This window comes from Aotus nancymaae, unplaced genomic scaffold (genome assembly GCF_030222135.1).
Source record: "Aotus nancymaae isolate 86718 unplaced genomic scaffold, 86718_ANA_hifiasm-v0.15.2.pri h1tg000049l, whole genome shotgun sequence".
Lineage (NCBI taxonomy): Eukaryota > Metazoa > Chordata > Mammalia > Primates > Aotidae > Aotus > Aotus nancymaae.
Genome location: NW_026988463.1, coordinates 21,467,584 through 21,493,677, shown reverse-complemented (window position 1 = coordinate 21,493,677; position 26,094 = coordinate 21,467,584). Strand labels below are relative to the sequence as shown.

The window sequence follows — 26,094 nt, the reverse complement described above, 5'->3', positions numbered from 1 at the left end:
GATGGTCACTTCACCTCTCAGGGCCTCACTTTCCCCATTTGTAACACCAGATAATACCAGCACCCCCACTACATGACTGCGGCGAGGGGTGGATGCCTAGCATACTGTAATACTCAGAAAATCTTGGCTGCTACTGTTCATAGCTCTGTGCCCAGGGTCTGGCACAGAGCACACAGACACTTGGTAAATATTTGATGAATAAATTACAATGGGCGATAAGAGCATCGACAGAGATAGGCATGGGTAGGTGGCACCTCGGTCCCGATGGAAAGTGGGGAGTAGGTCAGGGAAGGTTTCTCGGAGGAAGGGAAGCCTGAGCTGAGATTTTATGAACAAGTAAGTGATGGCTAAGTCTACAGGGTGGGGAGGAGAAAGGGCTCACTAGGCAGGGACTCAGCACAGGCAAAGCCCCGGAGGGAAGACACAGCTCTGGGCGGACACCGTGGAGTCTATAAACCGTGTGGGATCAGGGCTGTGGCCACAGGGAAAGAACAGAGCAGAGCAAACCAGCTCAATCCAGGCAGTGCTCTTGAGGGAGAGACCTCGCCCCAGGGCACGGGGACACAGTGTTCCCAAGAAACTGTCTTGGTCAGATGCAGCCCAGGAGCAGGAGGCTGCATGGGGTGTGGCTGGATCCCCTCCTGACCACGCTGCCGTGCTCCTGGTCTCCACGTGCGTGCCAACTATTTGCTTGTTGATAATGCTCTTCACCTGGAGAGGCAGCTCCCAGGACTGGCTGCCTCTGGCTCCAGAACCAGGTGTTTCCCTACAGAAATCTCTGCTGGGCCAGGGGCCAGGCATGCAGACAGAGACCAGAGAGCCTCCAGAAAAGACTGGGAAATAGAGTATCCTAGCAGGCAGCAGTATAACAACAGTGGTACTTCGTGGTCAGAAGTCAGGGAAGACTTCCCAGGGTAGAAACTAGTTGGATAATGCTGGGAACAACAACCACCATAGCAATAAAAATGCTTATATATGCTCAGATCTTGGTTTGTTTTTAAATTTTATGTAACTGTTTCTTTTTTTTTTTTTTTTTTGAGATTGCCCAGGTTGTAGTGCAGTGGTGTGATCTCTGCTCACTGCAACCTCTGCCTCTCAGGTTCAAGCAATTGTCCTGCCTCAGCCTCCCTAGTAGCTGGGATTACAGGTGCATGTCACCACACCAGGCTAATTTTTGTAATTTAATTTTGTATTTTTAGTAGAGGTGTTTTGTCATGTTGGCCAGGCTGGTCTCGAACTCCTGGGTTTAAGCAATCCTTCCACCTCGGCCTCCCAAAGTGCTGGGATTACAGACATGAGCCACCATGCCCCACCCAGACCTTTGTTTCGAAATACCATTCTTCCATTTAAAAAAACAGAGCTTGGGCCAGGCGTGGTGGCTCTTTCCTGTAATCCCAGCACTTTGGGAGGTTGAGGTGGGAAGATCGCTTGAGCTAGGAGTTTGAGACCAGCTTGGGCAACATAGGGAGACTCCATCTCTACAAAATAAAAAAAATTAGCCGGACATGTGATTGTGCCACTGCACTCCAGCATGGGCAACAGAGTGAGACCCCATCTCAAAAAAACAACCAAAAAACCAAACAGAGCTCTTTAGAGAAATGGCTGATTCTAGGGCTGGGGCATCCCGTAGTGCCGGAAAATCGACAAAAGTTAAAAAAAAAACACAGATGACATGTCAAGGGCACACAGGTGCTAACTGACAGAGTGCCCAAAGGTAGAAGAATTTAAGCAAGAGAATAGATAATATGGAACTGGATTACAACCCAAATCTACAGGAGTCCATGCTGTGTCAATAAATGACGGAATAAATAAATAAATGGAGGAGAGGAGACATACCTTCCTTTACAGTGTATATTCTCTCCAGGAGGGGTGGAGCACAATACTCCTTCCCCCTGCCCACTCCCTCCCCCTTCCCCTGAATTTAGTGATTGCTTTCCGAAGTACAGAGCAAAGGTCAGCACAGTGGCTCACATCTGTAATACTAGCACTTTTGGAGGCTGAGGAGGGAGGATCACTTGAGCCCAGGAGTTGGAGGCTGTGGCAAGCTATGATCACACCACTGCACTTCAGCCTGGGCAACCTAGTGAGATCCTGTCTTTACAAAAAATAGAAAAATTAGCATGGTGGCACATGCCTGTAGTCTCAGCTATTCCTGTCCTGCCAAGGTAGGAGGAGCACTTGAGTCCAGAGTTCGAGGCTTCAGTGAGCTATGATCGCCAGCCTGGGTGACACAGAGAGACCATGTGTCTAAACAAAACAAAAAACAAAGTACAGAACGTGGAAACAGGAAAGCAGTTACTTTACAAGGGAAATCCCAGCACACCGTACATTGACCGAGTGAGAAAGGTGAACACCACGGATGATGTCACGTGGTCGTCACATACCCCCATACGGCGTGATGAAGGCTTCGCACCTCTGTGGTACCTGTCTCCTACACCCCAGCTGAGAAAACCAGATAAACTCAAATTGAGGACTTCCTATGACACACCTGACCAGTAGATCCAAAATGTCACCCAAGATAAGGAAGTCTGAAATTGTCATAGGGACGAAAGAGACATAATAGCTAAGTGCAGTATAGTCTCCTGGTGGGACCCTGAAACAGGAAAAGGTCACTGGAATAAACGGACAAAATCTGAATCAAGTGTGTGGTCCATTTAAGAGTAATATGCTTGCCAGGCCTGGTGGCTCACACCTGTAATCCCAGCACTTTGGGAGGCCAAGGCGGGTGGATCACGAGGTCAGAAGATTGAGACCAGCCTGGCCAACATGGCGAAACCCTGTCTCTATTAAAAATACAAAAATTAGCCAGGTGTAGTGGCGCACGCCTATAATCCCAGCTACCTGGGAGTGCTGAGACACGAGAATCACTTGAACCCGGGAGGCAGAGGTGGCAGTGAGCTGAGATCACGCCATTGTATTCCAGCTTGGGTGACAAGAGCAAAACTCAATCTAAAAAAGAAAAGAAAAGAAAGAAAAAAATCTCTCTATCTCTATATTTTAAAGGCTGGGTCTTGCTCTGTCACCCAGGCTGGAGTGCAGTGGTGTGATCTGGGTTCACTGCAGCCTCAAACTCCCAGGCTCAAGTGATCCTTCTCCCTCAGCCTCCGGAGTAGTTGAGTCTACAGGTGTGTACTATCATGCTGGGCTAATTTTGTTATTTTAAATTTTTTTGTAGAGATGGAGTCTCACTATGTTGCTCAGGTTGGTCTTAAACTCCTGGCCTTAAGTGATCCTCCCTACTCAGTCTCCCAAAGTGCTGGGATTAAGTGAGCCACTGCACCTGGTCAAAAGCCTATTTATTTATTTAGAGATGGAGTCTCACTCTGTCTCCCAGGCTGGAGTGCAGTGGCATGATCCCGGCTCACCACAACCTCTGCCCCCTGGGTTCAAATGATTCTCTTACCTCAGCCTCTTGAGTAGCTGGGATTACGGGCGTGCGACACTGCACACAGCTAATTTTTGTATTTTTAGTAGAGATGGGGTTTTGCCATGTTGCTCAGGCTGGTCTCTAACTCCTAACCTCAGTTGATCTGCCTGCCTCGGCTTCCCAAAGTGCTGGGATTACAGGCATGAGCCACCTTGCCGGCCCCAAAGCCTTTAAAAAAAATGCTCCTATAATGTTTACTATGTGCCAGTCATTGCACTAAGTACTTTATATATGTTAACTCATTTAATCCCCCAATAATGCTATGTGGTCATTTCACGGTCCCTACTTTCCAGATGAGGAAACTGAGGCACAGAAAGGCTAAGTAGCATGCCCATCCACATACTGAGCTGACAATCAAGTCCAGGCAGTTTGTGGCTGGGGTCCACATGCTGCTCACATTTTCCTAATTCTGCAGCTGCTGCTTCTAGAGCATTTGTCATGTTAGGAGGGGGACAGGATGGAGTCAGAGAGAAAGGGAGGAAGCCGGGACTACAGTGTCAGGGCACAGTGCCGGGGAGGCCAGAGAGAGGCACATTCCCACAGCTGTGTCTGAGGCTGACTCAGGAAGGCAGGTGACTAGTCAACTGTAGGAGTGAGGGAGAGCTTAGAGAGTGGGTGGCTGAGATCTCTATGCTAAGGTGCCTGGGCAGTACCTGTCACTGGGACCAGCAGAGGGCTGGGAATATAGGCTTGGGAGAGGTGGTTGGGGAGGGAAGATGACGATCACCATTTCCAATGAGGCGACAGAGTGACGTGGGGTGGGCTTGACCAGGACCGCCGGCTCTGCCACTCACCAGCTGTGTGACCTCAGAGATGTTACTTAATCTCTCTGGACAGGTTACAGCAACTATAAAATGAAGGAGAAGGCCGGGCGTGGTGGCTCATGCCTATAATCCCAGCACTTTGGGAGGCTGGGGTGGGAAGATCACTTGAGGCCAGGAGTTTGAGACCAGCCTGGGCAACATAGTGATATCCTGTCTCTTAAAAAAATAAAATAAGGGAGAAATAACAGTACCTTTCTCATGGGTTTGTTGCCAGGGTTAAAGCAATTTTCACATTCAAAGTGCTTAGAATAGTGTCTGACACATACTGGGGTGAGAAAGGCCCAATAAATGTTGGCATAATGATTGAATTTGCATTCCTTTTCAAATGTGGATTTTTGTTCTTGTTGGTGTTTTTTAAGAGAGTCTTCCTCTGTTGCCCAGGCTGGAGTGCAGTGGCATAATCTCAGCTCGCTGCAACCTTCGCCTTCTGGGTTCAAGTGATTCTTGTGCCTCGGTCACTTGAGTAGCTCAGATTACGGGCACGCTCCACCACACCTGGCTAATTTTTATAGTTAGTAGAGATGGGGTTTCACCATGTTGTCCAGACTGGTCTTGAACTCCTGGACTCAAGTGAGCTGCCTGCTTCAGCCTCCCAAAGTGCTGGGATTACAGGCATGAGCCTCTGTGCCCGGCCTAAAATGTGGGTGTAATAATAGTTACAACTATTATTTATTGAGCCTAGTACTAGGGTCAGCTGCTCCTGCATATTAATTCACTTTAATATTCAAAGAAACCCTGTAGGGTAGGTACTGTTCTCTCGCCTATTTTTTTTTTTTTTTTTGAGGCGGAGTCTCACTCTGTCACCCAGCCTGGAGTGCAGTGGTGCGACCTTGGCTCACTGCAACCTCCAACTCCCTGGTTCAAGTGATTCTCCTGCCTCAGCCTCCTGAATAGCTGGGACTACAGGCATGTACCACCACGCCCAGCTCATTTTTATATATATATATATTTTTTAAGATGGAGTCTTGCTCTGTCACCCAGGCTGGAGTGCAGTGGTGCAATCTTGGCTCACTGCAACCTCCAACTCCCAGGTTCAAGTGATTCCCCTGCCTCAGCCTCCCAAGTAGCTGGGACTACAGGCATGCGCCACCATGCCCGGCTAATTTTTTATATTTTAGCAGAGGCAGGGTTTCACCATGTTGGCTAGGATGGTCTTGATCTCCTCACCTCATGATCCACCTGCCTCAGTCTCCCAAAGTGCTGGGATTATAGGCTTGAGCCACTATGCCCGGCTCTCATTTTTGTATTTTTAATAGAGATGGGGTTTCACCATGTTGGCCAGAATGGTCTAGATCTCTTGACCTTGTGATCCACCTGCCTGAGCCTCCCAAAGTGCTGGGATTACAGGCACGAGCCACCGTGCCCGGCTGCCTTGTTTTTTTGTTTTTTTTTTTTAGAAACAGTGTCTCATTCTGTCACCCAGACTGGCTTTCAGTGGTATGATCATAGCTCACTGCAGCCTTGATGTCCTGGACTCAAGTGATCCTCCCTCCTCAGCCTCCTGAGTAGTTAGGATTACAGGTGAGCACCACCACATCTGGCTGGTTTTTGATTTTTTGGTAGAGATGAGATCTTGCTATGTTGCCCAGGCTGATCTTGAACTCCTGGCCTCAAACGATCCTCCTGTCTTAGCCTCCCAAAGTGCTGGGATTCCAGGCATGAGCCACTACACCTGGCCTTATAGCCTTGTTCTAGGTGCTGCCATGAGCCTACTCATTTACTCCTCTCAATAACTCTATGAAGAAGGTACAATTATTGTCCCTGGTTCAGAGATGAACAAACTGAGGGCAACAGATGCCTGGGGGCCCACCCTGATCCCCTCACTGGGCTGGTGTACTCACCCCTAGCTGCTAGGAGTGAGGTCTGGGAGGTTAGGAGACCCCTCACCAACCTCTTGGAAGTGACCTACAGCCAGTGACCAAATCATGGGCATGCACAGAGGCTGGTCCCCTCCTTCAAGGGAGGGTGATTCTGTGGTTCAGTTTACGCTCCACATCCTCCCACAGATCAGGCTGAGCCTAGACTTGACCTGAGACCACATCCTTGTTTAACTTTTTCTTCCTTCCTTTTAAAATTTAATTTATTTTACTTTTTTTCTAGAGGTGGGTTCTCACTATATTACCCAGGCTGGTCTTGAACTCCTGGCCTCAAGGGATCTGCCCTCCTCCGCCTCCCAAAGTGCTGAGATTACGGGGGTGAACCACACCATGCCCAGCCTTTCCTCCTTCCTTTCATTCTTCTATTTTCTCCTTTTCCTACCTGTTCCAAATCCTCCTTCCTTATCCCACTTTCCCTGCAGACTTTTCCTAACGCAATCCTCTCAATGTTTTGTGAGCCTCAGGCTCTGCCTCCAGGAAGCTGGACTTAAGACACTAAGGCACAGAAAACTGCGCTGCAGCCAACCAGCAAGTGGCTGGGCAGGATTTGAACCCTGGCAGGCTGTGCTCCCAACCGTGACACACCACTGCCCCTCGGAGCAGGGGCCTGGCCGGGTGGATGGGTTGAAGGGGGTGGCTCTCACCGGTAGTTGCAGGGCTCGGCCCCGAAGAGGCAGGCCAGGATCATCTGCTCGCCGCGGTAGCTCATTTCCACCAGCTCCTGCTGCGGCACCTGTGCAAAGATGTTGGTGGCCTGCAGGCTGTACCACTCTGTCACTGCCTGGGTGGCGCTGGTGAAGTTCCGGAAGGTGCACTGGGTCCCGTTGAGGCTACACTGTGGAGGCCAAGAGGGGTTGTTGTGGGTGGCGTGGGAGCTGCTGGCAGGACCCCAGCCACTGCTCGAGGGCCCTAGCAGGGCAAGGGCCGTGCTCTGCCAGCCTCCCTTCTGGCTGCAACTTGGTGATGGGAAGTTCACACTCATGCTCACACATGATCAAGGGCTGCACGCCTCCATATACAGCTGTGTGTCGGTCACGAGATCCTCTCATTAGGCTGGTGCACCCATCCCTGGCTGCTGGGGGTGACGCCTGGGAGGTTAGGAGACCCCTCATCAACCTCTTGAAAGTGACCCACAGCCAGTGACCAACTCACAGGCATGCACAGAGGCTGGTCCCCTCTTTCAAGGGAGAGTGACTCAGTGGTTCAGTTTACAGCCACCAGCCTCACTCCCACATGTACCATTATGTATGAGCAAAAAAACACACGTGGTCATGTGTGCAGAGGCATGCACAGAGGACGCCCTCTCTCTGACCTCCACAGCCTCATGTCACTGCAACACACATCCATCCTAGCCCCGAACCCCATATACATAGATTCACACAAGTGGCTGCAACACTCATGCTCATGTGGACACACACACACACACACACACACACACACACACACACACACACAGCGTTCTGATTCCTTTTCCAGACTCTCCCCGAGACTTCCAGACGCAGTTCCCCGGAGGCCATGAAGACCAAGAAGAAACTCAACACACAGGAAACACTGCCTCCCGTGTGTTCTGGGAAAGACACAGACCATCACCTTGAGCCCAACACAGGGTGCAGGGCCACCTCCCACCCGGTCACAGCCAGCTTCTAGTGACATCCAAGTCACCATGCAGACGTGGGACAGTCTTGGCCCCGGGACTCTGGTCTTGGCCACGAGGCCACTGCTGGTTCTCCCTGCTGGAACCCAGGAGGCCGGATAGAGAAGCTTCCCCCGGCATTCTTACACCACACTTCCCAACATGCCCGGCCAGCCCATTCCTGGGGGCCTCCCTGCCTCCCCTGGGGGAGGTAATGGCAGTCCTTAATCCTCACTCTGTTCCAGGCTCTGTTCCCAGGTCCTTGCATTTATAACCCCATTCAATCTTCACAGCAACGCTAGGAAGTAAGTATCATTGTTATCCCCGTCATCATGAAGAAATTGAGGCCCAGCAGGTTAAGGAAGGTGTGACCACAGCAGTTTCCCAATATGATACTGGCTAGTTTGTGTGGAGAGGCGGGGGCAAAGCAGTTGTGGAAGTCACGATGCCATGAGTGTGAGCGGCAAGGCAGTGGCACCCCCTCTGGGGGGGTGTATGGTCCCCTCCTGGATCCCCATCCAAGACTGATCATCAGAATCACCAGGGAGCCTGTTGTCAATACAGATTCCCAGGCCTGGGCCCAGAGCTGCTCACTCAGCTTCTCCAGGATTGGGGCCTAGGGATGTGTATTGTGACAGAGCTCCCAGAGGATCAATCCTGAGACACAGAAAGGGGAACTTCTCCTCACTTCTAGGCTTAAGAGCTAATGGCATCCCAGCCTCCCAGTGCAGGGCAGCTGTTTCTGGGCATCTGTCTGTACTGCAAAGCCGTGGCCTTTCAAGACCTGCCCAATATTTATGCCCCTATCTTTTGATAACAAGACTTTCCCCTCATTCAGCCTATGTGGTCTCACAGAAGTTGACATGACTCCCAATTCCAGGGCACATGACCCAGGACTGGCCAATCATGAGAGCCCATGCTGTCGCCCACATAATTGGTTTAGGGCTGAGCATGTGACCTAATGAGTCCTCTCAGGGACCTTTGCTGGGACTATAGGGAAAGCGCTCTTTTTCTGGGGCAACTGCTAAGCAAGGGCATTGAGGGGACCCTCCACATGGAGAGAATTTACCTGAGAATGAAGTTACCCAAGAGAAAAGTCGAACCAAGATTGAGAAAGATTCCTAATGACCTCTTTAGAATACCTGGCTCCAGGCTTGCCTGAATGTGCTGTATCTCAGGACTTTTTAGCTATGTGAGCCAATGAATTCCCTGTTTTGCTTGAGCTAGTTTGAGCTGGATCACTTATACCAAAAGAGTCTTGACTAACATGCCAGCAATTTCTATAGTTTAAAAAGCTCTGCAAACAAGCAAAACAAACTCTGGCTTCCATCTTGTCTTTCCCCCAGCAAGACTCAAGTAATCACAGAAAAGAAACACCCATCAGCCTGACTGGGTGGGGCCCATCGCTTGACATGTGCCCAGGGACCACTTACTAGTCTCATGGCCATTTTGCACCCCTGGGCATTACAGATCTTTTCTGATGCTGAGCTGTTTGACGAGCCATTGTGTCTATCTTCAAAGAGGTCAAGGACCACGGGGTGGTGGTGGTTCCGCTCATCAATAAGGACCAGGGGTGTGTGGTTCCAGATGGAGGAGTTCAGGGCCTTGGTGGCATTGACATGGCTTAGCTCAGGAGCTAGGATCCTCTCCAGCACAGCTTCCATCAGCTCATCCAGGTCCTTCAGCAAATGCTTGACTTTGGAATACCTGGATGGGGAGAAGGCTGGTTAGGGGGAGGGATGAACATCTATAAAGCAGAGCAGCAGAAGTCTGGGACCCACTCTGCAGTAGTTTGTTTTCACACTGCTATACAGATACTACCCGAGACTGGGTAATTTACAAACAGAAAAGGTATAATTGACTCACAGTCCCGAATGGCTGGAGAGAGGTCTCAGGAAACTTACAGTCATGGCAGAAGTTGAAGGGGAAGCAAGGCACATCTTACATGGTGGCAGGAGATGGGAGGAGAAAGAGAGAGAGAGAGAGAGAGAGAGAGAGAGAGAGAGAGAAGGCACAGGGGAGTCTGCCACTTTTAAACCATCAGATCTTGTGAGAATTCACTCACTATTATGAGAACAGCATGGGGGAAGCTGCCCCTATGATCCAATCACCTCCCACTGGGTCCCTCCCTCGACACGTGGGGGTTACAATTCGAGATGAGATTTGGGTGCGGACACTGAGTAAAACCATTTCACACTCTTACTCCAGCATGGTTGCCACTACGTGTAAGAACACCCCACCTAAGCACCCACCCATGCATCCACGTGTCCTTTCACCACCCATGCACTCATTCATTCACCAATTTTTAATGAGCACCTACTATGTGCCAGGCATTGTGCAGGGCACAGATGATATAGTATCAAAAAAGAGAGACCTGGTCTCTTTTCTTATGAAATTCACATTTGAGTGAGGAAGAATTGTAATTGCTCGTGGTTACTGATAGCTTACCATGTGCCAGGTGCCAGGTGCTTTCCAGGTCTCATTTACTCTTTGCCACAATTCTGTTACCTCCCCTCATATAGATCAGGAAACTGAGGCTCCAGGAATTGGTGTGATTTTGCAAGCTCACTCCACTGATAAGGGGCAGAGCTGAGCTTAGAATCCAGGTTTGGTGGGTTCCAGTGGGTGTGTGTATGGGGGTTCTGAGATCTACCTCCCAGGAGGGAGCAACTTTGGGAACAAGAGCCAGTTTCAGGAGAGAGAAAATGATGGGACTGTGAGGCTGGCTTCAATGTCTTCCCTCAACCCTGAGGAGCTCCCATGTTGGAAATGGTGACCAGCGAGAGATGGATCTATCAAGAAGTATCTCCACCAGGGTCCATGGGACCCAGGTCCTGCACCCTAGTCACTTCATACACAATTTACCAAAGACCCTGCCTCAGTGTGGGGTCACTGGGGCCACAAGTGCCATCTCTGGCTGGAGGACTTCCTGCAGGAGCATTAAATGCTGGACAGAGGCCAAGGTCCCGGTACAAAGGTGTACAGCAGCCGGAGCTAACATTGGCCTTCGATGCCAGTTCCCTGATCATTAAACCTGTGTACACAGGAAGAGGATGATCGGGAAGGGTGGCATCTGTGTAGGTGGCAGTGTTATACAGTCTAGATGTCCACAGCTGCTGGGAAGCTTGGTGGGTCACTTTGTGCACTCTGGGTTTGAATTCTGGCATGGCACTTAGTATCTTGGGCAATTTAACTTCTCTGAGGTTCTGTTCTCTCATCCACAAAACAGGGGGATAAAAATAAGTACCCCAGAGAATCTTTGGGAAGATTAAGTGAGGTGCTGCTTATAAAGTGCATGGATCAGTGCCAAGATGGAGTGCTGTCATTCCTGTTATTATTAAAGGCTCTCTTGACCCGCTCTAAGAACTCGCCAAAGCAGGAATAACCCTATTAACAGAAAGAAGGGACATTCTGACAATTGGGAAAATAATCGTTGTGTATGAATTCTCTTCCAGGATCTTCTTCTTTCCTTTTAAAAACAGAGATGCTGTCTCATCATGGTGGCCAGCTGGTCTCGAACTCCTGGCTTCAAGTGATCCTCAAGCTTCAGCCTCCCAGTGTGCTCTGATTTCAGGTGTGAGCCACTGTGCCCAGGCCTGGTCAGGACTTTCTTTTTGTCTTTTTTTTTTTTTTTTTGAGATAGAGTCTTGCTCTTTCACCCAGACTGGAGTGCAGTGGCAAGATCTCAGCTCACTGCAACCTCTGCCTCTCGGGTTCAAGTGATTCTCCTGCCTCAGCCTCACAAGTAGCTGGGGTTACAGGCATGTGCCAGCACGCCTGGCTAATTTTTGTATTTTTAGTAAAGACGGGGTTTCACCATGTTGGGCTGGCTGGTCTCGAACTCCTGACCTCGGGTGATCTGCCCGCCTTGGCCTCCCAGAGTGCTGGGATTACAGGTGTGAGCCACTGTGCCAGGTCAGGACTTTTTTTTTGATAAGAATGTTTTCTGTGACTCAGCCCTTCTTTCAATTCCTTGAATGCACCAAGCTTCTCGCCAGCTGCACCTGCTATGTCCACCACTGGGGGCACTCTCTCACTCCACCTGGCCAACTTCGTTAGGGCACTTTAAAAAAAAAATTGTTTTTGGAATGACTCTCTGTCTCTCTGCAACCCTGACTAGGTTGGGTCTCCTTGTGTGTCCCCTTCACAGGCCTTGCCATCAAGCGGAGAAAGGGCAACCTGGAAGGATGGTTAAAAATTAGCAGAGTTCATGTCCTTTGCAGGGACACGGATGAAGCTGGAAACCATCATTCTCAGCAAACTGACACAAGAACAAAAAACCAGACACTGCATATTCTCACTCATAAGTGGGTGTTGAACAATGAAAACACATGGACACAGGGAGGGAAACATCACACACTGGGACCTGTTGGCGGGGGTGGGGGGCTAGGGGAGGGGTGGCAGGGGGTAGCGAGCTAGGAGAGGGCTAGCATTAGGAGAAATACTTAATGTAGATAACGGGGTGATGGATGCAGCAAACCACCATGGCACGTATATACCTATGTCACAAACCTGCACTTTCTGCATGTGTACCCCAGAACTTAAAGTATAATGATAATAGTGATAATAATAATAAAAGTAGCAGCTCTGGAATCACGTCGGGCCTGGGTTCAAATCCCACAGTGGTCCACTGTGTGTCTCCAGGCGAGTTCACTTACTTCTCTGAACTTCCATCTCCTCACCTGTAAACAGGGCTGTGACAGTAGTTCCCAACCCTAGGGTGGTTGTGTGGATTAGAACGACACCAATTACCAAAGAACACTGAACACAGTGCCTGGCATGTCATAAGCATTTGTTGAGAGTTGTTTTATTTATTAATTTGATTTTTTTTTTTTTGAGACAGGGTCTCGTTCTGTTACCCAGGATGGAGTGCAGTGGTGCAGTTTCTCAGCTCACTACAACCTCTGCCTCTTGGGGGCAAGCAATTCTCCTGCCTCGGCCTCCTAAGTAGCTGAGATTACAGGCATTGCCTGTATTCTTAGTAGAGACGAGGCTTCACATGTTGCCCAGGCTGGTCTCGAACTCCTGACCTCAAGTGACCCACCCACCTCGGCCTCCCAAAGTGCTGGGATTATAGGTGTGACCCATGGTGCCCCGCCAAGTCGTTTTATTTTTTTATCATCATAATGATAATGAATTCGATATTTGTGGGACAACTTTGTTGGGCCTGTTTTCTCTGTAGGCTTTGAAGAGGACAGAGACTCTGTTTTGTTCACTGCTGTATTTGTGGTGCTTAGAACAGTGCCTGGCACATAGTAGGTGCTCCATAAACATGTGTGGAATCTATAAATAGGCACTCATCTGCCCAAGGTTCTCTGTAAGCCTAGGATGTGTATGATTTTTTATTTTTAAGAGACAAGATCTGGCTCTGTTGCCCAGGCTGGAGTGCAGTGGCATCTTCTTGTTTTTATTTTATTATTATTATTATTTTTGAGATGGAGCTTTGCTTTTGTTGCCCAGGCTGTCATACAGTGGTGTGATCTTGGCTCAATGCAACCTTTGCCTCCCAGGTTCAAGTAATTCTCCTGCCTCAGGCCTCAGAATAGCTGGGATTACAGGCATGTACCACCACCCCTGGCTAATTTTTTTGTATTTTTAGTAGAGATGGGGTTTCTCCATGTTGGTCAGGCTGGTCTTGAACTCCCTATCTCAGGAGATCAGTCTGCCTTGGCCTCCCAAAGTGCTGGGATTACAGGTGTGAGCCACCACGCCTGGCCTGTTTTTATTTTCAATTAATTATTTTTTCTTAGCCTTGACTTGAAACTCAAGTGGTGCCTCCTCAGCCCACTGCAGCCTTGATCTCCTGAGCTCAAGCAATCCTCCCACCTCAGCCTCCTAAGCAGCTCAGACCACAGGCATGCATCACCACGTCTGGCTAATTTAAAAAAAAAAAAAAAAATATATATATATATATATATATATATATATATATATATATATTTATATTTATAAGTGGCATCTTGCTGTGTTGCCCAGGCTGGTCTCCAACTCCTGGCCTCAAGGGATCCTCCTGTCTTGGCCTCTCAAAGTGCTGTTATTACAGGCATAAGCCACCACACCTGGCCAAAAGTTTATGAAGTTTGAATCTTAGCTGCTGCAAAAGGATGAAAACAAATGGAAAGAAAGAGAGGAGAAGAAAGAGAAAGAAGGAAGGAAAAAGGAAAGAAAAAGAAGGAAGGAAAAGTAACAAAGAGAAAGGAAGGAAGGGGAGAAAGAGAAGGAGAGAAAGAAGAAAGGAAAGGAAGGAAAGGAAAGTTGGAAGGGAAGAAAAGACAGAAAGAGAGCAGCCTGTCTGCTGAGGCCAGCTGTGTACTCGGGGACCACCTACTTGAAGGGGCTGGCATTGCAGATGGTGACGGCGGGGAAGTCCATGGTCTTGAAGCCTACGGAGAGGGAGACGCTGACCTCCCAGCTCAGGTAGGTCCTGACGAAGATGCCCCACTGCCAGCAGACGAGGGCGGCAAAGAGCAGGGTGATCAGGAACCACATGGCCTTCTTCTTGGGCCCCTCGCAGATGATGCGCTTGGGGCCGTGGGTGTTGGTGTTGTCACAGTACCACACCAGCAGCTCCTTATACGTGTAGCCGGGGCCCTTCTGCAGCCGGTGCAGGCACTTCAGCAGGTACTTCTTCACGTGCATGGTGGCACCTGCAGAGAGACCGGGGACGCACATCAGTTGGACACCAGCCTTGCCTGCAAGAATGTCCCAGTCACATCCAGGAACTGGGTGGCACGTCCCAGTCCTTCCTCCCTCTTGACCTTCCTTCTTCTCTCCCTCCCTTTTTTCCTTGTTTTCTTCCTTCCTTTGGCTATCCATCATCAATCCATCTACCCATCTAATCAACCAAAATGCATTTATAGAGTGCCTACTGTATGCCAGGTACTCAAATGGTAACTTCTGGACTCATTGAGAAAAATGGACGAGGTTTTTTGACCTTTGGGAATTCATAACCTAGTGAACAAGTGACTTAAACTCTCAGCTCAGGTTCTCTGTGCATAAAATGTGGTGTAGCAAGTCCTCAAACGACATTGTTTTGTTCAATGTTTTATTGTAACATTGATGAGAAAAGAAAGTAGATTCCCAGCCAGGGCCGCTGTCTATATGGAGTTTGCGTGTCCTCTCATGGTGTGTCTGCATGGTCCCAGGTGAGTGAGTGTGACTGCGTGTGGGTGCTCTGCAATGGAACGTGGTCTGTACAGGGTGGGTTCCCGCCTTGTGCCCTGAGCCATGGAGATAGGCTCTGACCACTGTGACCTTGAACTGAATAAGTGGGGAAATAATGATCATACTTGTTTTTATTAATCTTTCTTTTTCTTTTTTGAGATAGGGTCTCACTCTGTTACCCAGGCTGGAGTGCAGTGGTGCAATCATGGTTCACTGCAATCTCTACCTTCTAGACTCAAGCGATCCTCCCAGCTCAGCCTCTTAAGTAGCTGGAATTACAGGCATGCACCACCATACTGGTGATTTTTTTTTTTTTTTTGAGACACAGTCTTGCTCTGTCTCAAAGCTGTGCTCCAGGCTGGAGTGCAGTGGCACAATCTTGGCTCACTGTAACCTCCACTTCCTGGGTTCAAGTGATTCTCCTGTCTCAGCCTCCCAAGTAGCTGGGACTACAGGTGCATGCCACCATGCCCAGCTAATTTTTGTATTTTTAGTAGAGACGGGGTTTCTCCATGTTGGCCAGGCTGGTCTCAAACTCCTGACCTCAAGGGATCCACCCACCTCGGCATCTCAAAGTGCTGGCATTACAGGCGTGAGCCACTGTGCCTGGTCTTAATCTTCCTTAAATGTATGTATATCTCATATTTATTTCAATGTTTAATATTAGAAGCATTTTGGTCTTTATTTAGAAATTTGGTACCTTTTTTTGTGACCAGAAATAGACTATAGGAGCTTAACTCTTGTAGACATCAATTAGCCTATGGCGAAATTGATTTCATTATACATAATTTCGCTTAGAGTTGCAGTTTCCAAGAACATATCAACGATGTTAAGTGAAGACTTACTGTAATAATTACATCTAACCTATAGAATTGCTGAGAGGGTAAAATTCGGTGATGCACAGAAAGTGCTATATACTGAGCCTAGCACAGGCCAAGTCCTCGGTAAACCGGTTACCAGTGTCACTGGCTGTCAGTGGGTAAGACAGGTGTTAAGCAAAGAATCCATCAAAAACACAGAGCTGTGGGCCGGGCGCGGTGGCTCAAGCCTGTAATCTCAGCACTTTGGGAGACCGAGGCGGGTGGATCACGAGGTCGAGAGATTGAGACCATCCTGGTCAACATTGTGAAACCCCGTCTCTATTAATACAAAAAAAAATTAGCTGGGCACGGTGGCGCGTGCCTGTAATCCCAGCTACTCAGGAGGCTGAGGCAGGAGAATTGCCTGAACCCAGGAGGCGGAGGTTGCGGTGAGCCGAGATCACGCCATTGCACTCCAGCCTGGGTAACAAGAGCGAGACTCCGTCTCAAAAAAAAAAAAAAAAACACAGAGCTGTGAAACATGATAGGAAAGATTGGGACTCCATGCCCCAAGACACTAGAGGCACTAAAGGGTGTTGGTTTAGAATAAGGACTCTGTAACCAAATTGTCGGGCTTTTTGTTTGTTTATTGGAGACAGAGTCTTACTCTATCACCCAGGCTGGAGTGCAGTGGCATGATCATGGCTCACTGCAGCCTTGAAGTCCTGGCAAATGGCTGGCTTTGACGCTGAGCACTGCCGCTTTCAAGTTGTGTGACTTTGAGCAAATCTCAGTTCTTCAGTTTCCTTATCTATAAAATGAGGATAGTTACAGCTTCCGCCTGATAAGGGTGTCGTGGAGGCTGGCTGCATGAAAATACGGAGAGGGCGGATTCGTGCCTGGCACGTAAGTGTCAGCAATTGTCATTAGAAAACGGAGGCCTGCATCAAAAACGATGAGTTCGCGTCCTTTGTAGGGACATAGATGAACCTGGAAACCATCATTCTCAGCAAACTGACACAAGAACACAAAATCAAACACCGCATGTTCTCACTCATAGGCGGGTGTTGAACAAGGAGAACACATGGACACAGGGAGGGGAGCACTACACACTGGGGTCTGTCGGGGGGAAATAGAGGAGGGACAGTGCGGGGTGGGGAGTTGGAGAGAGATAGCATGGGGAGAAATGCCACATATAGGTGAAGGGAAGGAAGGCAGCAAATCACACTGCCACGTATGCACCTATGGAACAATCTTGCATGTTCTTCACATGTACCCCCAAACCTAAAATGCAATTTAAAAAAAAAAAAGAAAGAAAACGGAGGCCTGACCAGATCTGGGAGTCCTTGGAGAACTGATGGAGGAGCTGAGGTGAAAGGATAGGAGAGGGGAGGGGAAGGGGGAAGGCTGAAGTGGGGAGGGAGCCTGCAGGGGTGAGCAGGGCCAGGCCATGCAAGGGCTTGTGGATTGTGTTAAGGATTAGGGTTTCAATCCTAAGAGCACCTTAGCCACCTGAGTAGCTGGGACTACAGGTGCATACCACTATGCCCAGCTAATTTTTGTATTTTTAGTAGAGACAGGGTTTCGCCATATTGCTCAGGCTGGTCTCGAACTCTTGGCCTCGAGCGATCCACTGCCTCAGCTTCCCAAAGTACTGGGATTACAGGCATGAGCCACTGTGCCCATCTTCAACTCTATTCTCTGATAGGAATTAAACTCTATGTGCCTACCCAGGCCATCATGGCTGTAAGAGAATGTTCACAGACTAACCCCACTCCCAACTTTCCCCAGAAGGTCCATTCCCTGCTCTGAAATAATAAAGTAATAACAGTTATTATAATAGCAACTACAAGAGCAACATCAAAGTACTAAGCGTTTGCCATGACCCAGGCATATGGGAAGAATTGGGGCTTCATCTGTCTTGTATAGTCTAGCACCCCCAAAACCACATAGGTGAAGAACACATTAGGTTCCAGGAGGTAGTTGTAGAAGAAATAAAGGGGGCTTAGAGTGTCTACCCTTTTCTATTCTCATGTAATCATTCTGATTTAGTCAAGGAGAAAGTCTCAGCACGGTGCCAACCGGTCCTTAACACCCCTCCAACACTTGTTCATCTCCAGGTTTAACAAGGAGGCCTCAGGCTCAGAATCAGGTCAGACAACAGTATCTAGTTAGAATGGGCACCGTTGTATTCACCAGGCTCATTTTTAATAGCCATCTTCTACTTATAGCAACAGATACTGACTTTTGCTTTATGTTCATAAATGCGCTTTAAGTAAAAAAAGGGAAATCGATTTAAAGAAAAATATTTAAGTAAACAACAGTATTACATGTAGCAAAAGTTGTTACAATGGTAGGCAAATTGTAACTGTGTTGTAAATGTGTTGAGTATTGGCTGAGGTCTAACAAGTTTGGCCCCTTGGGTCCTTAGCCAAATAAAACTCGTTAAGTGCTGCAAACAACTTTATGATGTTCTGGTCAGATTCCACCCCCAAGGTAATAGACGGTCTGTGTTTGGAATGTATACACACTTTATGGAGAAGGGATTGAATCAGCGTGCACCTTAACCCAATCCAAACAAGTAGAGTAGAGATTGAGTCCATGTGTGCAGACAGAAAGAGACACCAGTTGTCATGCTTCAGAGAGTCACAGATTGCTGACTAGACATTGGCCCTGAATGTTCCTGATAGCAAATGCAAAAACAATAAATGTGGACAACTGTTTCGGTTTTCTTATGAGACAAAACGTCTGCTCACTCTCAATAGCAATTTTTTTTTCCTCGAGATTTGGCTCACATAGCCCGAGTCCTTGTGGATAATTTGGGAGCCCAGCCCTGTGTGTGCCTCTACTTACTGTTTTGACAAAAGACACATAAATCCTATTCATATGTCAAATTCTGGACATCCCCCTTCTGAATGAGAGGTTGCAAGAGGCGGACTCATCAGCTGTATTGGGTTTGCAAAACTTCTTTGTTCTTAGCACAGTATTGCTTTTTTTTTTTTTTTTTTGAGATAGAGTCTTGCTCTGTGGTCCAGGCTAGAGTGCAGTGGCATGATCTCGGCTCAGTGCTACCTCTGTCTCCTGGGTTCAAGTGATTCTCCTACTACAGCCTCCCAGGTAGCTGGGATTATAGGCGCAAGCCACTGTACCCAGCTAATTTTGTATCTTTAGTAGAGACAGGGTTTCACCATGTTGGCCAGACTGATCCTGAACTCCTGACCTCACGTGATCCGCCCGCCTCTACCTCCCAAAATGCTAGGATTACAGTTGTGAGCCACCATGCCTGGCACAGTATTTTGTTTGCCCAGGCTGGAGTGCTGTGGCGAGATAATGGTTCCCTGCAGCCTTGACTTCCCACACTCAAGCAATCTTCCCACCTTGGCCTCCTGAGTAGCTGGGACTAAGTACACACCACCATGCCCAGCTAGTTTATTTTATTTGATTTTTTGTAGAAACCAGGGTGGTGGGCGTGGGGGAGAGGTGGTCTCACTATGTTGTCTAGGCTGGTCTCAAACTCCTGGGCTCAAGCAATCCTCCTGCCTTGGCCTCTCAAAGTGTTAGGATTACAGGTGTGAGCCACCACACCCAGTACAATTCCTCCTTTTAAAGATCAGCTTCAGTGAGATATAGTTGACATCTCACAAAATCCACCCATCCATTTAAAGTGTAGAATTCACTGGATTTCAGTATATTCACATTGTTCAATCATCGTCACAGTCTTAAAACATCTTTATTTCCCCTAAAAACTCCATGCCCATTGGGAGTTATTTCTCATTTCTCTCTCCACCCTCCTCCTCCCCATCAGAAACCATTGATCAGTTCTCTGTCTCTCTAGATTTGCCTATTTTGAATGCTTCATTCAAACCAAGCTTTTCCATCCTGCGGTCCACAGGCCACAGGCAGCCCAGGGTGGCTTTGAATGTGGCCCAACACAAATTCATAAACTTTCTTAAAACATTATGAGTTTTTTTTTTTCTTAGCTCATCAGCTATTGTTAGTGTTCTACATTTGATGTGTGACCCAAGATAATTATTCTTCTGCCAATGTGGTCCAGGAAGCCAAATGACTGGACACCCCTGATAAAAACAGAATTGCAGGCTGGGCACAGTGGCTCATGCCTGTAATTCCAGCAATTTGGGAGCCTGAGGTGGGTGGATCCTTTGAGGTTAAGAGTTCAAGGCCAGCCTGGCCAACATGGTGACACCCTGTCTCTACTAAAATACTAAATTAGCTGGGTGTGGTGGCAGGCGCCTGTAATTCCTGCTACTCAGGAGGCTGAGGCAGGAGAATTGCTTGAGCCTGGGAGGTGGAGGTTGCAGTGAGCAGAGATATGCCACTTCACTCCAGCCTGGGTGACAAGAGTGAAACTCCATCTCAAAAAACAAACAAATAAAAAATGAAATTGCACAATATGTGATTTTTTTCTGACTGGCTTCTTTCACTTAGTGTGTTTGCAAGGTTCAATCATGTTGTAGCGTGTATTAGTGCTTCATTTCTTTCTATTTCTAAATAATATCCCATGTTACATTGAGACTACATTTTATTTATCCATTCATCAGTTGATGGAGAGTTGAGTTGTTTTTACTTTTTGGCCATTATGATAATACTACTATGAATGATCATGTATAAGTTTTGTGTAGAAATAAGTTTCACTTCTCTTGGTTATATACCTAGGAGTGGTCTCGAACTCCTGACCTGGGTCCAACCAGGTCCAATGGTAATTCTATGTTTAACCTTTTGAGGAACTGTAAGACTGTTTTCCAAAATGGCTGCACCACTTAACAATTTCGCCCCATGTATGAGGATTGTAATTTCTCTATATCCTGTCCAACACCTGTTATTCTCTATTTAAAAAAATTATTACGGCTACCCTAGTGGGGTGTGAAGTGGTGTCTTATGCTGGTTTCAATCTGCATTTTCCTGATAGCTAATTATATTGAACATCTTCTCATATGCTTATATATTGGCCATTAGATCCATTATATGGCCACTATATCTTCTTTGGAGAAATGTTTATTCAGATCCTTTGCCATTTTTCACCTGGACTATTTATCTTTTTGTTACTGAGTTGCAAGAGTTATTTGTATATTCTATACACAAGTCCCTTATCAGGTAGAACTTGCAAAAAAATTTCTTTCATTCTCTGGGTGCTGTCTTTTTACTTTCTCGGTGGTGTCCTTTGAAGAACAAAAGTTTTTAAGTTTGATGATGCCAAATTTGTCTGTATTTCTTTTTTTTTGAGTTTTGGTTTCATATCTAGGACTCTATAGCCTAATCCAAGGTCGTGAAGATTTGTTTCTATGTTTTACTCTAAGGATTTTATAGTTCCAGCTTTTATATTTAGGTCTTTGATTCATTTTGAATTAATTTATGTATGTAGTATGAGATAGGAGTCCAACTTCATTCTTTTTCATGTAGATAGTCACTTGTCCCAGCACCCAGACTATTCTTTCTGCCATTTAATTGTCTTAGCACCTTGTCTGATTTTTTAACATTTAAATGAAAAGAAAATAAATGGAGAGCTATACCATGCTCATGGATTAGAAGACTCAATATTGTTAAGATGTCAATTAATCTCTAGAGTCAGCTTACTCCTAATCTCTAGAATCTACTCAATTTCAATCAAAATCCCAGCAGAATTTTTGTAGAAATTGACAAACTGATTCTAAAATTTATATGGAAAAGCAAAAGAACTAAAACTGAAAAATCGAAACAAAAACAGACACACATGCATGTGTACACATGCACACACACACACACATCAAAAGAAAATTTTTAAAAACGTACAAAAAAATACAAACAAAGATGAAAGACGTATCTATCTGATATCAACACCTGCTATAAGTTGCTTTTATCAGGACAGTGTGGTATTGGTGTAATGATAGATCTATTGCTCACTGGATCAAGGAGTTCTGATAGATCTGCAAATTTGCCAAGGTAATTCAATGAAAAAAGTGTAGTCTTGGCTGGGCATGGTGACTCACACTTGTATTCCAGTACTTTGAGCCAACAAAGTACTGGGATCACTTGAGCCCAGGAGTTTGAGACGAGTCTAGGCAACATAGTGAGAACCTGTCTCAATTTAAAAGAAGAATTAAACGGTAAAATAAAAAAGTGTAATATTTTCAATAAAAATGCTGACACAAATGGTTGTCCATATTTTTTTTTTTTTAGATGGCATTTCGCTCTTTCACCCAGGCTGGAGTGCAGTGGCGTGATCTCCCCTCACTGCAACCATCGCTTTCTGGTTTCAAGCGATTCTCCTGCCTCAGCCTCCTGAGTAGCTGAGATTAAAGGCACCCAGTCACCTGCCACCATGCCAGGCTAATTTTTGTATTTTTAGTAGAGAGGGTGTTTCACCATGTTGGCCAGGCTGGTCTCGAACTCCTGACCATGTGATCTGCCCGCCTCAGCATCCCAAAGTGCCGGGATTACAGGCATGAGCCACTGTGCTCAGCCTTTAAAGTGAATCTTAACTCCTATCCCACACTATATACAAAAACTAACTTCGAATGGTTCATAGACCTAATAAAACTGTAAGATAACCTGAAGAAAGAATAGGAGAAAAATCCATGTAACTTTAGGCTATGCAAAGAGAAAAATCATGAATCATAAAAATCTTATAAATTGTACTTTATTAGAACTAAAATATTTTGCTTTTCAAAAGACATTGTTGAGAAAATGAGAGAGCAGCCTCCTGGGAGAAAATACTTGGAATACTTATGTCTGACAAAAAATTTGTATGCAGAATATATGAAGAACTCTTACAACTAAATAATAAGACAATTCAACAAAAAGTGGGCCAATGATTTGAATAGACACCGTAAAAGAAGAAATATGAATGGCCCATAAGCACGTGAAGAAATGCTCAACATCATTAGTCACTGGGGAAATGCAAATCAAAACCACAGTGGAATATCACTTCACACGCACTAGAAGGACTGAGAGTATCTAGCGTTGGTGAGGATGTGTCGCAATCGGAATTCTACACAGCTGGTTGGAATGCAAAATGGTATAGTCACTTTGGAAGGCAGTTTGATAAGGTTTCTTATAAAGATGCCGGGCGCGGTGGCTCATGCCTGTAATCCCAGCACTTTGGGAGGTTGAGGTGGGTGGATCACTTGTGGTCAGGGGTTTGGGATTCCCTGGGCAACATGGTGAAATCCCGTCTCTACTAAAAATACAAAAAAAAATTAGGAGGGAATGGTGCCCCACGCCTATAATCCCAGCTACTCGGGAGGCTGACAGGAGAATCACTTGAACCCAGGAGGCAGAGGTTGCAGTGAGCTGAGTGCAATTGTGCCATTGTACTCCAGCCTGGGTGACAGAGTGAGATTCCGTCTCAATAATAAATCAATAAATCAATAAGTAAAGGAGGCCAGGGGCAGTGGCTCACGCCTGTAATCCCAGCACTTTTGGAGGCTGAGCCAGGAGGATTGCTTGAGCCAGGTAGTTTGAAGACCAGCCTTGGTAACATAGTGAGAGACCCTGTCTCTATATTAAAAAAAAAAAAAAGTTAAATGGACACTTATCATATGACCCAGCAATTCCACTTTTACTTATCCAGGAGAAAAACATATGTTTACACACAGACTTGTACATATATGTTCACTTATTCATAATAACCTCCACCTAGAAGCAATCCACATGCCCACCAACTGGGGAAGAAATAAATAAATTATGGTATATCCATAATAGGATTCTATTCAACAATAAAAAGGAACCAACTATTGATACATAAAACATGGATGTATATAAAAATATTATGCTGAGTAAAAGAAGCTAAACACATAAGAATACATACTACAGAATTCCATTATATGAAGCCCTAGAAAAGATGAATTAATTATAGTGACAGAAAGCAGATCAGTAAGTATCTGGGCCTTGGGTGAGTAGTGTATTGACTACAAGTTGTACACGGAGCCTTTTGGAGACAATGAAAATATTCTAGATCTTGAATGGGATGGTGGTTCATTAAATGCATACACTTATGAAAACTCATCAAACAATATATTTAAAATGGATGCATTCTATTATATGTAAATTACATCTCAGTAAAGTTTTAACAAAAGACTTTAATCCATTGCCATTTCAAAATGATGAGATTTCACATTTTTTTAAATGTGGGTTTTCTTCATCTTTTGAAAAGTCAGAAAGATGCCACATGACCATGTTCTGGTAGAGCTGAATAGCAGCTGCCCTCCTTGGATGGGTCACGTGTTCCCCAGTTCACCCCAATTCTTCCCATTCCATGCTGTCTTATACCCAGCCCTCTTTACTCATTTTCATTAGCTGCTCTGGCTCATGTGGACATCTGACTTTGTGACTCCTGTAAATTGCAGGTCAGACGCTTTCATTAAAATCCTCTGTACTTATTTTTGTAGCAAAACCTCAATTATCCAAGATTACTGTGGAATATGAGTTCTGGTAGCTGGATTTTTAAAGTTAATTGAAGGTTAACCTGAAAGTGGATTTGACTCTGGTTATTGAAAAATCTTACATGTTTCTGCCTCTGCAAGGGCAACCAGAGGACATGACTGACTCTTTGTTTTCAAGCACCTGGCCAGGGGTAAGAGCCACAGGTGGGGTTTAGTGTCCAGGCCAGAAAAAGTGAAGGAGAGTTTTAGGGGAGCTGTCAGATTCTCTTCAATAGCCGGGGCATACCTTAGACACAATTTCATTTATAAATTCAAATATTATGTGCATTCCCTGTACCAAGAGTTTGGTGTCCATTCCTGACTAAAAGAACCAGGGCTTCTTAGAAAAATAGTTGCTACCAGCTTTGGTGCAGGAAATGCATAAAATGAGCCTTTCTTTTTGATGTGTTTTGGACACAGGGTCTCACTCTGTCATCCAGGCTGAAGTGCAGTGGTGCGATCACAGCTCACTGCAGCCTCAACCTTCAGGACTCCAGCAATCCTCACACCTCAGCCTCCTAAGTAGCTGGGACTACAGGTGTGTGCTACCATGCCCAGCTAATTTTTGTATCTTTTTTTTGGTAGAAATTGGGTTTTGCCATGTTGCTCAGCTGGTCTTGAATTCCTGGGTTTAAGTGATCCTCCTGCCTTGGCCTCCCAAAGTGCTGGGATTGTAGGTATAAGCCACTGTGCCTGGTCTACATGTTTTAAATGTTGTTTAAAAGAAAAAAAATATGTGACAAATATGTATGGGGCTTGCAAACCCTGAAATCTTAACCATTTGGTACTTTAAAGAAGTTTGCTGATCTCTGATTTACAATGTCATATATATTTGCACGAAATAAAAATAAACCTGGGGCCAGGCACAGTGGCTCATGCCTGTAATCCCAGCACTTTGGGAGGCCGGGGCAGGTCGATCACCTGAGGTCAGGAGTTCGAGACCAGCCTGGTCAACATGGTGAAACCCTGTCTCTACCAAAAACACAAAAATTAGCTGAGCATAGTGGCAGGCACCTGTAATTCCAGCTACACAGGAAGGCGAGGCAGGAGAATCGTTTCAACCCAGGAGGGAGGCAGAGGTTGCAGTGAGGAACCTGGGGCCAGGTGCAGTGGCTCATGCCTGTAATCCCAGTGCTTTGGGAGACTGAAGCAGGAGGATCACTGGAGTCCCGGAGTTTGAGATCAGCCTACGTAACATATTGAGACCCTTGCTTCTACAGAAAAATTACAAAATTAGCTGAGTGTGGTGGTGTGTGCCTGTGGTCTCAGCTACTGGGGAGGCTGAGGAGGGAGGATGGCTTGAGCCCAGGAGTTGGAGGTTGCAATGAGCTATGATTGTATCACTGCAAGCCTAGCCTGGGTGACAGAGCAAGACGCTGTCTAAAAAAATAATAAATAGTAAAAAGAAATACTTCAAATGAGTGTTTTATATAAATATTTATGAGCTTGATTTTGTTTTTTCCCTCTGACTACCTGCTAATTCAATGTTTTCCTAAGCATTGATCATTTGTATACCACTTTTACAATTTTTGCTAAATCTGTGTAGCACTCGTATTACTATTTACTTAATAGATAACATCACATCATTTCACTTTTTTTTTTTTTTTGGCTAAAATAAACTCAACTTCTTCCTAGGTACTATGAATACAAAGCAATATTACACCTGTGAAATAACATGTTTGATGTGCTAAGCCATTTTTTCCTAATACACATTAACATACTTTCTTAACTATTCAGAAAAAGGTTCCTCTAAGAATCATTGCTTACCGAGATTACCTTTGGGAAATGCCCTGTGAATTGTCTTTCCCTGGCTGAAGTGTGTACTGGTCCAAGGACATACGCTCTCTTTCCAAGGCATTTCCTGGTGTGGCTCCATGTTGTCTTTTAAAGCACGTTGGGGTAGGCATAATTATGCCCATTACACAGAGAATTTAATTAGAGCATAGAGGGAC

At 46.2% G+C, this 26,094-nt stretch overlaps 1 protein-coding gene across 2 annotated transcripts in view; it reads right to left on the bottom strand.

The window, feature by feature from the left end:
• The window catches only part of SCNN1B (sodium channel epithelial 1 subunit beta), a 79,827-nt gene that overhangs the window by 19,274 nt on the left and 34,459 nt on the right, over window positions 1-26,094 (bottom strand). For both annotated transcript variants that reach the window (XM_064362880.1, XM_064362879.1), the window contains 3 exons: window positions 14,090-14,408; window positions 9,195-9,468; window positions 6,773-6,963 (listed from right to left, as the gene is read on the bottom strand). In XM_064362880.1, coding sequence (XP_064218950.1) covers window positions 6,773-6,963; window positions 9,195-9,468; window positions 14,090-14,408 — 784 coding nt within the window. Of the gene's footprint in view, window positions 1-6,772; window positions 6,964-9,194; window positions 9,469-14,089; window positions 14,409-26,094 lie in introns of those variants that run through there.